This window comes from Physeter macrocephalus, chromosome 2, assembly GCF_002837175.3.
Source record: "Physeter macrocephalus isolate SW-GA chromosome 2, ASM283717v5, whole genome shotgun sequence".
NCBI lineage: Eukaryota > Metazoa > Chordata > Mammalia > Artiodactyla > Physeteridae > Physeter > Physeter macrocephalus.
Window position 1 is genome coordinate 14,654,581 of NC_041215.1, and position 12,130 is coordinate 14,666,710.

General features: G+C 44.6%; 1 protein-coding gene across 1 annotated transcript in view; it reads left to right on the plus strand.

Annotated features, from left to right (window-relative positions):
- Window positions 1-12,130, plus strand: part of NWD1 (NACHT and WD repeat domain containing 1) — a 70,349-nt gene extending 58,219 nt beyond the window's left edge. The window contains 7 exon segments of the mRNA XM_028495133.1: window positions 3,717-3,871; window positions 5,544-5,824; window positions 7,415-7,475; window positions 7,477-7,983; window positions 9,915-10,020; window positions 11,615-11,758; window positions 11,973-12,130. Of these exon segments, the coding sequence (XP_028350934.1) occupies window positions 3,717-3,871; window positions 5,544-5,824; window positions 7,415-7,475; window positions 7,477-7,983; window positions 9,915-10,020; window positions 11,615-11,758; window positions 11,973-12,130 (1,412 nt within the window).

Sequence of the window (12,130 nt, forward strand, 5' to 3'; positions counted from 1 at the left end):
TTGGGTGCATAAATATTTACAATTGTTATATCTTCTTGGATTGATCCCTTGATCATTATGTAGTGTTCTTCTTTGTCTCTTGTAATAGTCTTTATTTTAAAGTCTATTTTGTCTGATATGAGAATTGCTACTCCAGCTTTCTTTTGATTTCCATTTGCATGGGATATCTTTTCCATCCTCTCACTTTCAGTCTATATGTGTCCCTAGGTCTGAGGAGGGTCTCTTGTAGACAGCATATATACGGGTCTTGTTGTTGTATTCATTCATCCAGTCTATGTCTTTTGGTGGGAGCATTTACTCCATTTACATTTAAGGTAATTATCGATATGTATGTTCCTATTACCATTTTCTTAATTGTTTTGGGTTTGTTATTAGAGGTCTTTCCCTTCTCTTGTGTTTCCTCCCTAGAGAAGTTCCTTTAGCATTTGTTATAAAGATGGTTTGGTGGTGCTGAATTCTCTTACCTTTTGCTTGTCTGTAAAGGTTTTAATCTCTCCTTCAAATCTGAATGAGATCCTTACTGGGTAGAGTAATATTGGTTGTAGGTTTTTCGCTTTCATCACTTTAATTATGTCCTGCCACTCCCTTCTGGCTTGAAGAGTTTCTGCTGAAAGATCAGCTACTAACCTTATGGTGATTCCCTTGGATGTTATTTGTTGTTTTTCCCTTGCTGCTTTTAATATTTTTTCATTGTATTCAATTTTTGATAGTTTGATTAATCTGTGTCTTGGCGTGTTTCTCCTTGGATTTATCCTGTGTGGGACTCTCTGCGCTTCCTGGACTTGATTGACTATTTCCTTTCCCATATTAGGGATTTTCTTAATTGTTTTGGGTTTGTTATTAGAGGTCTTTCCCTTCTCTTGTGTTTCCTCCCTAGAGAAGTTCCTTTAGCATTTGTTATAAAGATGGTTTGGTGGTGCTGAATTCTCTTACCTTTTGCTTGTCTGTAAAGGTTTTAATCTCTCCTTCAAATCTGAATGAGATCCTTACTGGGTAGAGTAATATTGGTTGTAGGTTTTTCGCTTTCATCACTTTAATTCTTCTAGAGAATTTTAAATTTCATTTATTATGTTGTTCATCATTGTTTGTTTGCTCTTTAGTTCTTCTAGGTCCTTGTTAAACGTTTCTTGTATTTTCTCCATTCTATTTCCAAGATTTGGGATTATCTTTACTGTCATTACTCTGAATTCTTTTTCAGGTAGACTGCCGTTTCCTCTTCATGTGTTTGGTCTGGTGGGTTTTTACCTTGCTCCTTCATCTGCTGTGTGTTTCTCTGACTTCTCATTTTGCTTTACTTACTGTGTTTGGGTCTCCTTTTCGCAGGCTACAGGTTTGTAGTTCCTGTTGTTTTTGGTGTCTGCCCCCAGTGGTTAAGGTTGGTTCAGTGGGTTGTGTAGGCTACCTGGTGGAGGGGACTGGTGCCTGTGTTCCGGTGGATGAGGCTGGATCTTGTCTTTCTGGTGGGTGGGACCGTGTCCGGTGGTGTTTTTTGGGTGTCTGTGACCTTATTATGATTTTAGGCAGCCTCTCTGCTAATGTGTGTGGTTGTGTTCCTGCATTCTATTTCCAAGATTTGGGATTATCTTTACTGTCATTACTCTGAATTCTTTTTCAGGTAGACTGCCGTTTCCTCTTCATGTGTTTGGTCTGGTGGGTTTTTACCTTGCTCCTTCATCTGCTGTGTGTTTCTCTGACTTCTCATTTTGCTTTACTTACTGTGTTTGGGTCTCCTTTTCGCAGGCTACAGGTTTGTAGTTCCTGTTGTTTTTGGTGTCTGCCCCCAGTGGTTAAGGTTGGTTCAGTGGGTTGTGTAGGCTACCTGGTGGAGGGGACTGGTGCCTGTGTTCCGGTGGATGAGGCTGGATCTTGTCTTTCTGGTGGGTGGGACCGTGTCCGGTGGTGTTTTTTGGGTGTCTGTGACCTTATTATGATTTTAGGCAGCCTCTCTGCTAATGTGTGTGGTTGTGTTCCTGTCTTGCTAGTTGTTTGGCATTAGGTGTCCAGCACTGTAGCTTGCTGGTTGTTGAGTGGAGCTGGGTCTTAGCATTGAGATGGAGATCTCTGAGAGAGCTTTTGCCATTTGATATTACATGGAGATGGGAGGTCTCTGGTGGACCAATGTCCTGAACTCGGCTCTCCCATCTCAGTGGCACAGGCCTGACACCCAGCCGGAGCAGCAAGATCCTGTCAGTCACATGGCTTTTGGGAAGTCTGAGGTCTTCTGCCAGCATTCAGTAGCTGTTCTGTAGGAGTTGTTCCACTTGTAGATGTATTTCTGATGTATTTGTGGGGAGGAAGGTGATCTCCATGTCTTACTCCTCCGCCATCTTGAAGGTTTCTCTCTGCTTCACTTTGACAATTTTGCACACTACTGGTGGATAATAAGATTGCTTATGCAAAAACGTTGGAATTCTTACAGAGTTGCCAAGAAGGTTAAACTGGATAATGCACCAAGTATAAGCCCAGCATGAAGAGGCACTCGATAATACCCAGCTTCATCCTCATTGGCTGCTTTCAGTTGGCAGGATAGGAACGACATAGGGCTGCTTGAAGATTAGATGAGTCAAGTAGCTGCCCAACATCACACGTCCTGTAAGTAATGTCCAGCTGTGATATCAAGGCAGCCATGTGGCTCCAGCATCCATCAGCATTTCTGAACCACTCTGTTGTGCTGCCACTTTTTCTTTTCTTTGTACTTGGTCTAGTTTCGCTTGCTCAGAGGGTGCCGCGTGCAGAGTCCTTGCACCCAACACTTAAGACTAGAGTTCGTAGTGTGAAACAGCAGCACTGACACCTGGATTCAAGATGGTGGTGGCAGGTCGTGTGCCAGAAGTACCTTTTTTTTTCTTTCCTGCCTCTTCCAGCTTCTTCCAGGATTCCTTGGCTTGTGGCCACATCCTCCAGTCTCTGCCTCTGTCTTCACGTTGCCTTCTCCACTCTGTGTGTTTCTATGTCCTTTTTTCTCATGGCATCCAATACCTGACTCCATTGCCTTTTTCACAAACTGTAATCATTTTATTTTCCTTCCTTCCTCCTGCCCTCCCACCCTTCCTTCCATCTTCAAAACATATTACTCTGTGTCCAGCTTTGTGGTGGGTTCTGGGAGACCAGAAGCCACCCAAACTGGCAGAACCTGCCATCTGGAAACTCATAGTCTTGTGATAATAAATAACTTTACTGGGCTTCCCTGGTGGCGCAGTGATTAAGAATCCGCCTGCCAATGCAGGGGACACGGGTTCGACCCCTGGTCCAGGAAGATCCGACATGACATGGAGCAAATAAGCCCGTGTGCCACAACTACTTGAGCCCGTGTGCCGCAACTACGGAAGCCCACATGCCTAGAGCCCATGTTCCACAGCAAGAGAAACCACCACAGTGAGAAGCCCGCACACTGCAATGAAGAGTAGCCCTCGCTCACTGCAACTGTAGAAGGCCCTCATGCAGCAATGAAGACCCGACGGAGCCAAAAATAAATAAATAAAGTAAATTAAAACAAATAACTTCACTGTTTTCTGTGAGATTATTGATCACTGTTGTGCCCCCATCCCCCCAACTGTAGGCTCTGTGAGGATGGGGGCCTTGCCTATCTTTTTCACCACTGTATTCTTTCCACCTGCACATAGTAGGTGCTCCAAAAAAATCTTTGTTGATTGAATTGAATTACTCTCAAGCTCCTCAAGGAGTGAAACGTGTAATCCCTGTCTTTGCCGTTTTAGGTTTTGGCAGATCCATGCGGATATTCTTGTCAGACTTGCAGGGGTTTCATCAATTCATGGTCACCGACCTTGAACATGAAGACATGGTGAAGACGGCCATTTTTGGTCCTGAAAACAATCTGATTGTCACTGGGTCCCGGGATGAACTCATTCAGGTAAGGGGGAGATGCATGTCCCATCATCCTCACCTCCACCTCTGGAATAGAAAGTATGCTTCTTTAGGGATCTTTTGGCTTCAAAATACAGAAACCTGTAAAAACTAGTGCGGGCAAAACAGAGCAGGTCATTGGGCCAGATATGGGGGCGTCTCCTGGGACCCAGACACAGACCTGAGGGGAATTACCAAAATATTCAATGAAGGTTATAGCATTCCCATTAAACTTGAAATACTGGGAAGATTTTGGCCTTCAGAGTGGAGCAGGGATATGTAGAGGGGAGGAAAATTCCTGTTAAGCTCAAAGTTCTCCAAGCTAGGGAGAAAAGCATGTGATAATTTTCCAACATTCTGGTCTTAGGACCTCTTTAGATTTTTTTAAATTATTGAGAATCCTCAAGGAGCTTTCATTTATGTGGGTTATATCAATATGATTCATATATTTTTTAACAAATTATCTATTTTGGAATGGTTTTAGGATTTACAGAAGAGTTGCAAAGAGAGCACAGAGAGTATATATATATAGATATATAGATATAGATATATAGATATAGATATCTACTCTTCATCCAGCTGCCCCCAATGTTAACATCTCATATCACATTGATCCCATTACCAAAACCAAGAAATTCACATTGGGACAGTATTATTAACTCATCTACAGGCTTTGATTCTATTTAACTAGTTTTCCCACAAATGCCATTTTCCAAATCCTGTCTTTCATTTAGTATCTATTGATAATTGCCATATTACAATTTTTATTTTTTTTTTATTTTTATAAATTTATTTATTTATTTATTTTTGGCTGCATTGGTTCTTCGTTGCTGTGCGCAGGCTTTCTCTAGTTGCAGCGAGTGGGGGCTACTCTTCATTGCAGTGCGTGGGCTTCTCATTGTGGTGGCTTCTCTTGTTGCAGAGCATGGGCTCTCGGCATGCGGGCTTCAGTAGTTGCATCACACAGGCTCAGTAGTTGTGGCACATGGGCTTAGTTGCTCCCGGTATGTGGGAATCTTCCTGGACCAAGGATCAAACCTGTGTCCCCTGCATTGTCAGGCAGATTCTTAACCACTTCGCCACCAGGGAAGTCCCATATTACAATTTTTAAATGACAAAATCTAAGAATACTTCTGCATTAATTCATTAACATAACATGTCAACATAATAAATACTCATGAAAAAACCTATATTTTCTGAAAAAAACAAAAAAATCGTGAGAAGGGTGTCATCGTTTCAACATTTTGGCATGCCTCTTTCTTGTCTGGCTTACTAGAAGAAGTGTCATATTTGATTCTGCATTCTCCTATCTGTTGTGATAAACATGTCCCATAGCTTCTAGAAGACTCCACTTTTTGCTTATGAGAGGAAGAGGGTGGAAGAAGGCAAGTCACTTATTAAATTATTGTGAAAATAATTTTGCTTTTGCAGAACTCCCTGAAAACGCCCTTTTGCAGAACCACCCGGGGGGTACCTTCCAGGGGTTCCCTGGAACAAACTTTGAGAACTGCTATGGTAGCTGATTAGTGAGATGTAAGGAAGTTTGAGGGGGTGAGGAGATGTGAAGGCCCTCAAACTACAGCCTAAAAGTTTACATTAGGTGGACAGATGAACTTAAGCCTGTTTCCAAGCTACAGCAGCATAGGAAGTCAGCTCTGCCCCTCTGCTTCCATCCTCAGGTGTGGAGTCTATCAGAGCAGGGGAGTCTGCTAGATGTCTTGGAAGACGTCGGGGCCCCCGTGAGCCTGCTGGCTCGGGGTGGGCCCTTGGTGGCATCTGCTTCCCATCAGTCCTCATCTTTTAACGTCTGGGATCTCACCTATGCTCAGAAGCCAAGGGCCTCTACCCCATTTCTAGACTGCACTGGCCTCACTGCAGTGTCACACAATGGAAGCTATGTTTATTTCCCTAAAATTGGGGACAAAAACAAAGTCACCATTTGGGACTTGGCAGAAGGTTTGTAAGATATAGGCACAGTCATTTGTGTGGGTAAAAATTGAAGCCCCTGTCTAGGTCTGTTTGGGCTCTTATAACAAAACACCATCAATGGGGAGGGGGGCAGATTAAACAGCAGACACTTATTTCTCATGGTTCTAGAGGCTGGAAAGTCTGAGATCAAGGCACTGGTAGATTGGTGTCTGTTGAGAGCCCACTTCCTGGTTCGCAGACGGACACATTCTCATCGCATCCTCACATGGCAGAGAGCAGAGAAAGAAGCAAGCTCTCATGTCTCCTCTGATAAGAGCACCAATCCCATTAGCAGGGGCTCCACCCTCATGACCTAATCACCTTCCAAAGGCCCCACCTCCTAATACCATCATATCCGGGGTTAGGACTTCAACATGAATTTTGGGGTGGGACACAAACATTCAGTCCACAACACCCCACTCCAGTTAGGTTAAAAGTGGCTAATAGAAAATAGGACCTGATTTTATAAATGTCCAGCATATGGTAATCAATTATCTGGTGGTCAATTCCTGTTTTAGTTGAGGCTTCCCTGGAGGTAGGGCTCCTGATGGGGATATTTGCACAAGTAGTGTATAGAAGGGAGCTCCCAGGAGGGAGAAAGGAAGCTGGGCAGGGGCAGGACTGAGCATGGAGGTGGGCTCAGCCTGACCCCATGAGGAGCCCTGGAGTGTGAACTGTACTTCACAGTTGTCCCATCTTGAAGCAAGGGGCCCAGCCTTTTCACTCCCATATCAGGCTGTCCTTGGCCTGGTGCAATCCTGGGTGGTGGGCACAGCCCCCAGGCATTTCCAAATGAGGTGCTTCCTTCAATCAATGGCTCTAGGAGGCCTTGGATCTGGGTGAACTGACCGGTAAAGGGGGTCTGGGAATGTCACCAATAGTATCTGCTCAATCCCCACTGGGTGGGTGGAGGTGTAGAAATTCCTCATTAATGATAAAATAATAGAAAAGAAATGTGCTCTCAGGTTCATGTCTGGATTTGACAGACATTTGTTTAGCGTTAGCCTCGTGGCTGAGCTCTGGGAGTTAGCAGTGAACAAGACAAATGAGGTTACAAATTTTGAGGTGCTTGCCTGCTAGTTATGGGGCAGAGCAAGATGCAAAGAAATAGAGCAGGGTGGAGGGCAATGAGACAGGAGTCAGCAAACTACAGACCAAGGGCCAAATCTAGACACACCCATTTGTTTACATAGTGTTTTTGGCTGCTTTGGGGGCTACACCAGCAAGGTTAAGTGGTTACAGCAGAGAGTATACAGCCTACAAGGCAAAAATATTACTCTCCGGCCCCTTACAGAAGTTGGTAAAGGGAAACATATGGGATGAGAGGTCACGTGAGGCCATGAAGACCAGGGAAAGGCATGTACATTTGTTCTGTTCTGAGGGGAGTGAGAAGTCTTCGGAGGGTGTTAGGCAAGGCAGTGAGATACTGCGATTTTCATTTTTTAAAGGTTGGATGATTGGCGAGCAAGAGTGGAAGCAGGAAAACTGGCAGTAGCCAATTTGAAGAGGATGGGTAATGAAAGCATTTTTTAAAGTCCTTAAAATTCAGAACCAGCATCCCTGTGATCTGTTCTTGATGCAGTCTTCTTCCCATGGCATGCAAGGAGCAAGGTGCCCTGGACACCTCTAATGAGGTCAGGTGGTCTGGAGGCCGCTGAGCAGGGCAATCTCCTTTTCACTGGCCTCGTTTCGGGGATCATCCTGGTGTTCCCACTGAATTCCAGACAGGATGTGATGTGCATCCCTCCTCCAGAAGCCCGGAAAGCCATCAACTGCATGGCCCTTAGTAAGGACGAGGGGCACCTGGCCATCGCCTATGACAACATCGTCCTGGTGCTGGACATCAGCCCTGGGGACCCCTGTCCAGTCATCGACAGGCCAACCTACACCTTCTATACCCAGCTGCCTGACACCATAGCAAGCGTGGCTGTTCTGGCAGACTACCGCATAATCTGTGGCATGACCAACGGAGACCTCTTCCTTTATGAATGTGCGAATTCCAAGGTGTTCCCTCTGGAGGCCCACGGGAGCCGAGTCACCTGTGTGGAGGTCAGCCACAAAGAGCAGCTGGCAGTCAGTGGGTCCGAGGAGGCCCTGCTGTGTCTCTGGGACCTTCAGGCGTGCAAGTGGAAATTTGAGATGAGTTACACGGTGAGTAGCCCATCCCCACCACGTACACGCTAGGTCCTGGCATTAGAAAACTGACGACAGGCATCATTTATTAAGTGCATGCTAGGTGCCACCAACCAGGGTCGGGGCTATGGTGAGTCAAGTGAGAGGTTCTCGCCTCTGGAATACAGTTTAAGGGGGTGCCAAAAACCTTGGCCATCCAGAGAGATATTTTAGTGCAGTGTTTAAAAAAATCAAAATAAATGCAAAAATCCACAAAGAACAAAAAATCAATATTTAAAATAAAGACAGGATCAAATCCTGCCCTGGCACAGCCCTGCCTCCCTCTTCTCACCCTAATCCTGACTGGCCTTTCTTTCACCCAAAGGTTTTGATTGTACAACCTATGCCGGGCTCTTTCTAGTGCCGAGAAGCAGCTGTGACCAGGGCAGACAGTGTCCCACCTCTTGGAGCCACATTCTAGTAGGGGAGACACTGTGAGCTCTGGGAAGGCAGGATTTTTGTGTGTTTTGTTCACTTAGGTGGCCCCTGTCCCTAAGAGAGCTCTTGACCATTAAATGTCTGTGAAATAAAAAAAAAGCAGCAAATACATGATGGTTGGGGTGCAACAAGAGCTTTGAAGAAAAATAGGGCAAGATAAAGAGGTAGAGATGGTCAAGGGCTGCTATTTAAGAAGGTCAGATAAGTCTGGTGGAACAGCATTCTAGGCAGAAGGAACAGCAACTGTGAAGGCTCTGAAAAGGGAAACTGGTGACTTCTTTTCATACAAAGTGTCTAAGACAGTTTGCACTGTCCATCTCGTAAGGAGTTATAATTTTTGTATCAATATGATTAAGAGCTGTATTATATATTTACAAACTCATATTATGTACATTATGCAAAATATACATATTAAAATATCATTCTATAATTTAATCCTCACAACAGTCTTGTAAGGTTGTTGCTATTATTCCAGTTTCTCAGATGGAGAACAAAGATTTTACCTTAGGTTGCAAGATATAAAAATTGTTAATAAGCTAAGGGAGACGATCTTGTAACTAAGAGAACAGAATATGTGTAGTTTTGTCTTAAAAAGCCTTCATCCCACTTGACATTTATTTTTATGAAGCCACTATAAGGCTGAGATGTAAGTAATCTTTTGCCTCGTTGAGATGGGAAATGTCACCACAGCAGTTAAATACACCTAGCTTTTTGGTTTTTTTAAAAAAATGAAACTTAATTTGGAATGATTTTTTTCTGAGATTTTTTTTTATGGGGACCATTTTTTAAAGTCTTTATCGAATTTGTTACAACATTGCTTCTGTTACATGTCTTGGTTTCTTGGCTGCAAGGCATGTGGGATCTTAGCTCCCCAACCAGGGATCGAACCCACACCCCCCTCATTGGAAGGTGAAGACCCAACCACTGGACCGCCAGGGAAGTCCCTGGAATGATTTTAGATTTACAGATTAAGTTGTGAAGATAGTGCAAATGTTCCCATTTACCTACCCCTCACCCAGCTTCCCCAGATATTAACATCTTATGCAACTAGAGTACGTTTGTCAAAACTAAGAAAGTAACATGGGAACAGTATAATTAGCTATCAACTTTATTGGGATCATATGTTTTTCAGTGAATTCTCTTTTTCTCTTCTAGGATCCCAAATTGCATTTAGCATATAGCTTTTAATTAAATACAATTGGAGCTAATACTTGTATAACCAAGGTCATTTAAGAAATTAAATCCTATAATTCCCATTCTCCAGTGCAAAATGTCACTAATCCTCTCAATCCAATCTCTTTGAAGATGTGTTTTGGTCCTGGGAATATCGATGCTACCCATCTCTCCAGGTTTTAACTTGATCCATCTCTCAAAAGGTGCTTATAAGTCTGGCTTCCCATACAAGTGCCTTGGGGTTGGACTCCTGGGTGTCTTTCAGTCTGAAATGAAGATCACATTACCTTTTTCAGCAGAATTCTTGCTGTAGAGGAGTCCAATGTGCTTGCTTCTCCAAGGATGACAAGTACGTCTACGCAGGCTTGAAAGATAGCTCCATAATCGTCTGGAGTGTGCTGGATGGTGAGTCATTTTGCTTTGCAGGTAGGACTGAGCTTAGATCTGGAAATGAAGGACTCTGTTCTGGATCCTGGCCATTAGAGGGCCCCACTCCAGCCTCCCCTAGCTGGGTCCCTCTGCTTAGAGAAGTTTCTGCAGGCTCAGGGGACAGACCCAATGAGAGCTTACTTCCCCCTCTAGACCCATGCTCTGGATACCTAGAACTCCAGAACACCCTCCCCACCTGCCCAGGAGCCCTCTTTAGGGCCTGTGCAGGCCTCTTCCCCAGCTCTATCCTTCTGAAAGTGGGCTGTGCCTCTTGTGTACACACCCCCAGGCTTGGAGGGTGGTCTTGGCGTGGTGTGCATGGAGTCTGGATGTGTGAGCGAGGTTGGGGGGTTCACATGTATGTGTCTGAGGCCCCTAGGGATATAAGACGGAGCTGGATGTGGGAAGAGAAGCGGGCAAACCACAGACAGCTGGGCTCTCCCACACCATTACATTCTGGCATGTAACTGAGAAGCCCAAGAATCCTCAACCCAAACCTGACCTTCCAGGTGGTTCTGAAGGTACATCCATCAGTGTAGAAGGATAGAACATGTTTCATTTAATAGTTTATTAGATAGATTTGCAATGTTCACATGTTGTATCTTATAGTATGTTGACCTTCATTCATTCTCTTTCCTTAGGCCCTGTAAATGTTTGGGGGCATCTTAAGATCAGCCACTTTGAAAACCTCACATCTCTCACTCTGTTCAATATTACACTAAGGACATAGTAACAGGAGTTAACATTTCTTGTGTCCTGGGTACTGTCACCATGCCATTTAATTCTCTCAATAGGCACCACCACTTTACAAAATTTGAGGCTCTGAGAGATGGGGTGGGCTGTGGTTTCAAGCTGGTCTGCCTGGTCCCCATGTCACCTCTGTCACATTCTCCTATAGAGAAAGGAGCCCTTATACACTGGCAGGGGTTTAGGAGCTATTGCTATCCCCATCTGACAAATGAAGAAGCTGAAGTTCAGAGTGATTAAGGAACTTTCCCAAGGTCACAAAGCAAGTAAGTGGCTGAGTGAATATCAGGTAGAGTTGAATACATTGTAATCGAATACAGTATAACTGAAAACATTGTGATTGAATCATTATAATTGAATACATTATAATCTAATACATTGTAATTGAATACATTATAATCCAATACATTGTAGTCTAATACAGAGTAACAAAGATGCCTGGCCAAAAGATGATGGCTCAGAAGGTGAGGTCTGAGGATTGTGGCCTTAAAAGCCCATCCTGTGCAGGTTCACAACATGTCTTCCCATTCCTCTTCCAATAATAATAATATTTACTGAATTCGCTCTGGCTGAAAATGATAGTTAGCACCTGATGTGCATGACATCTTCAAATCTTCAGAATTCCCCTCAGCAGTTAGGCTCAGTTATTGTTCCCATATTGCAGATGAAGCAAGAGGGACTCTGAGAGGTTGGCTTTCATGCCTAAGCTAGTAAGGGGCATAGCAGAGATTTGACCCCATGCAGCCAGCTCTCAATGTGTGAGATTGGATCTCTGTGGCCACATTTTTATCAGTTGTACCCTCCCCTCCACTTCCCCTGACAGGCACACTGCTGGCCATCCAGTTTGTCCATGCTGTGGTGAACAGAATCATCCCAGCCTCCAATGGCTTCATTGCCCCCACCAGACATGGCTATCTCATCCGTGAACGTTTCCAGTGCCCTTCATCAAGAATCTCACAACAAGGGCTTCGCTGGTGGCGCAGTGGTTGAGAGTCCGCCTGCCGATGCAGGGGACGCGGGTTCGTGCCCTGGTCCGGGAAGATCCCACATGCCGCGGAGCGGCTGGGCCCGTGAGCCGTGGCCACTGAGCCTGCGCGTCTGGAGCCTGTGCTCCGCAACGGGAGAGGCCACAACAGTGAGAGGCCCGCATACCGCAAAAAAACAAAAACAAAAACAGGACTCTCTCAAGAACTTCAAAAAAGCAGTGTGGGTGGTCAAATCCAGGCAGAGAGAAGAGCTGGCTGCTGCTGCAGGAGCACTCCAGGACTCAAGATCAGGGAGTGCCCAGGGAAACTAATCTAAATCAAACAAATGCTCACAAGTCTGCCTGCTAGTGTAA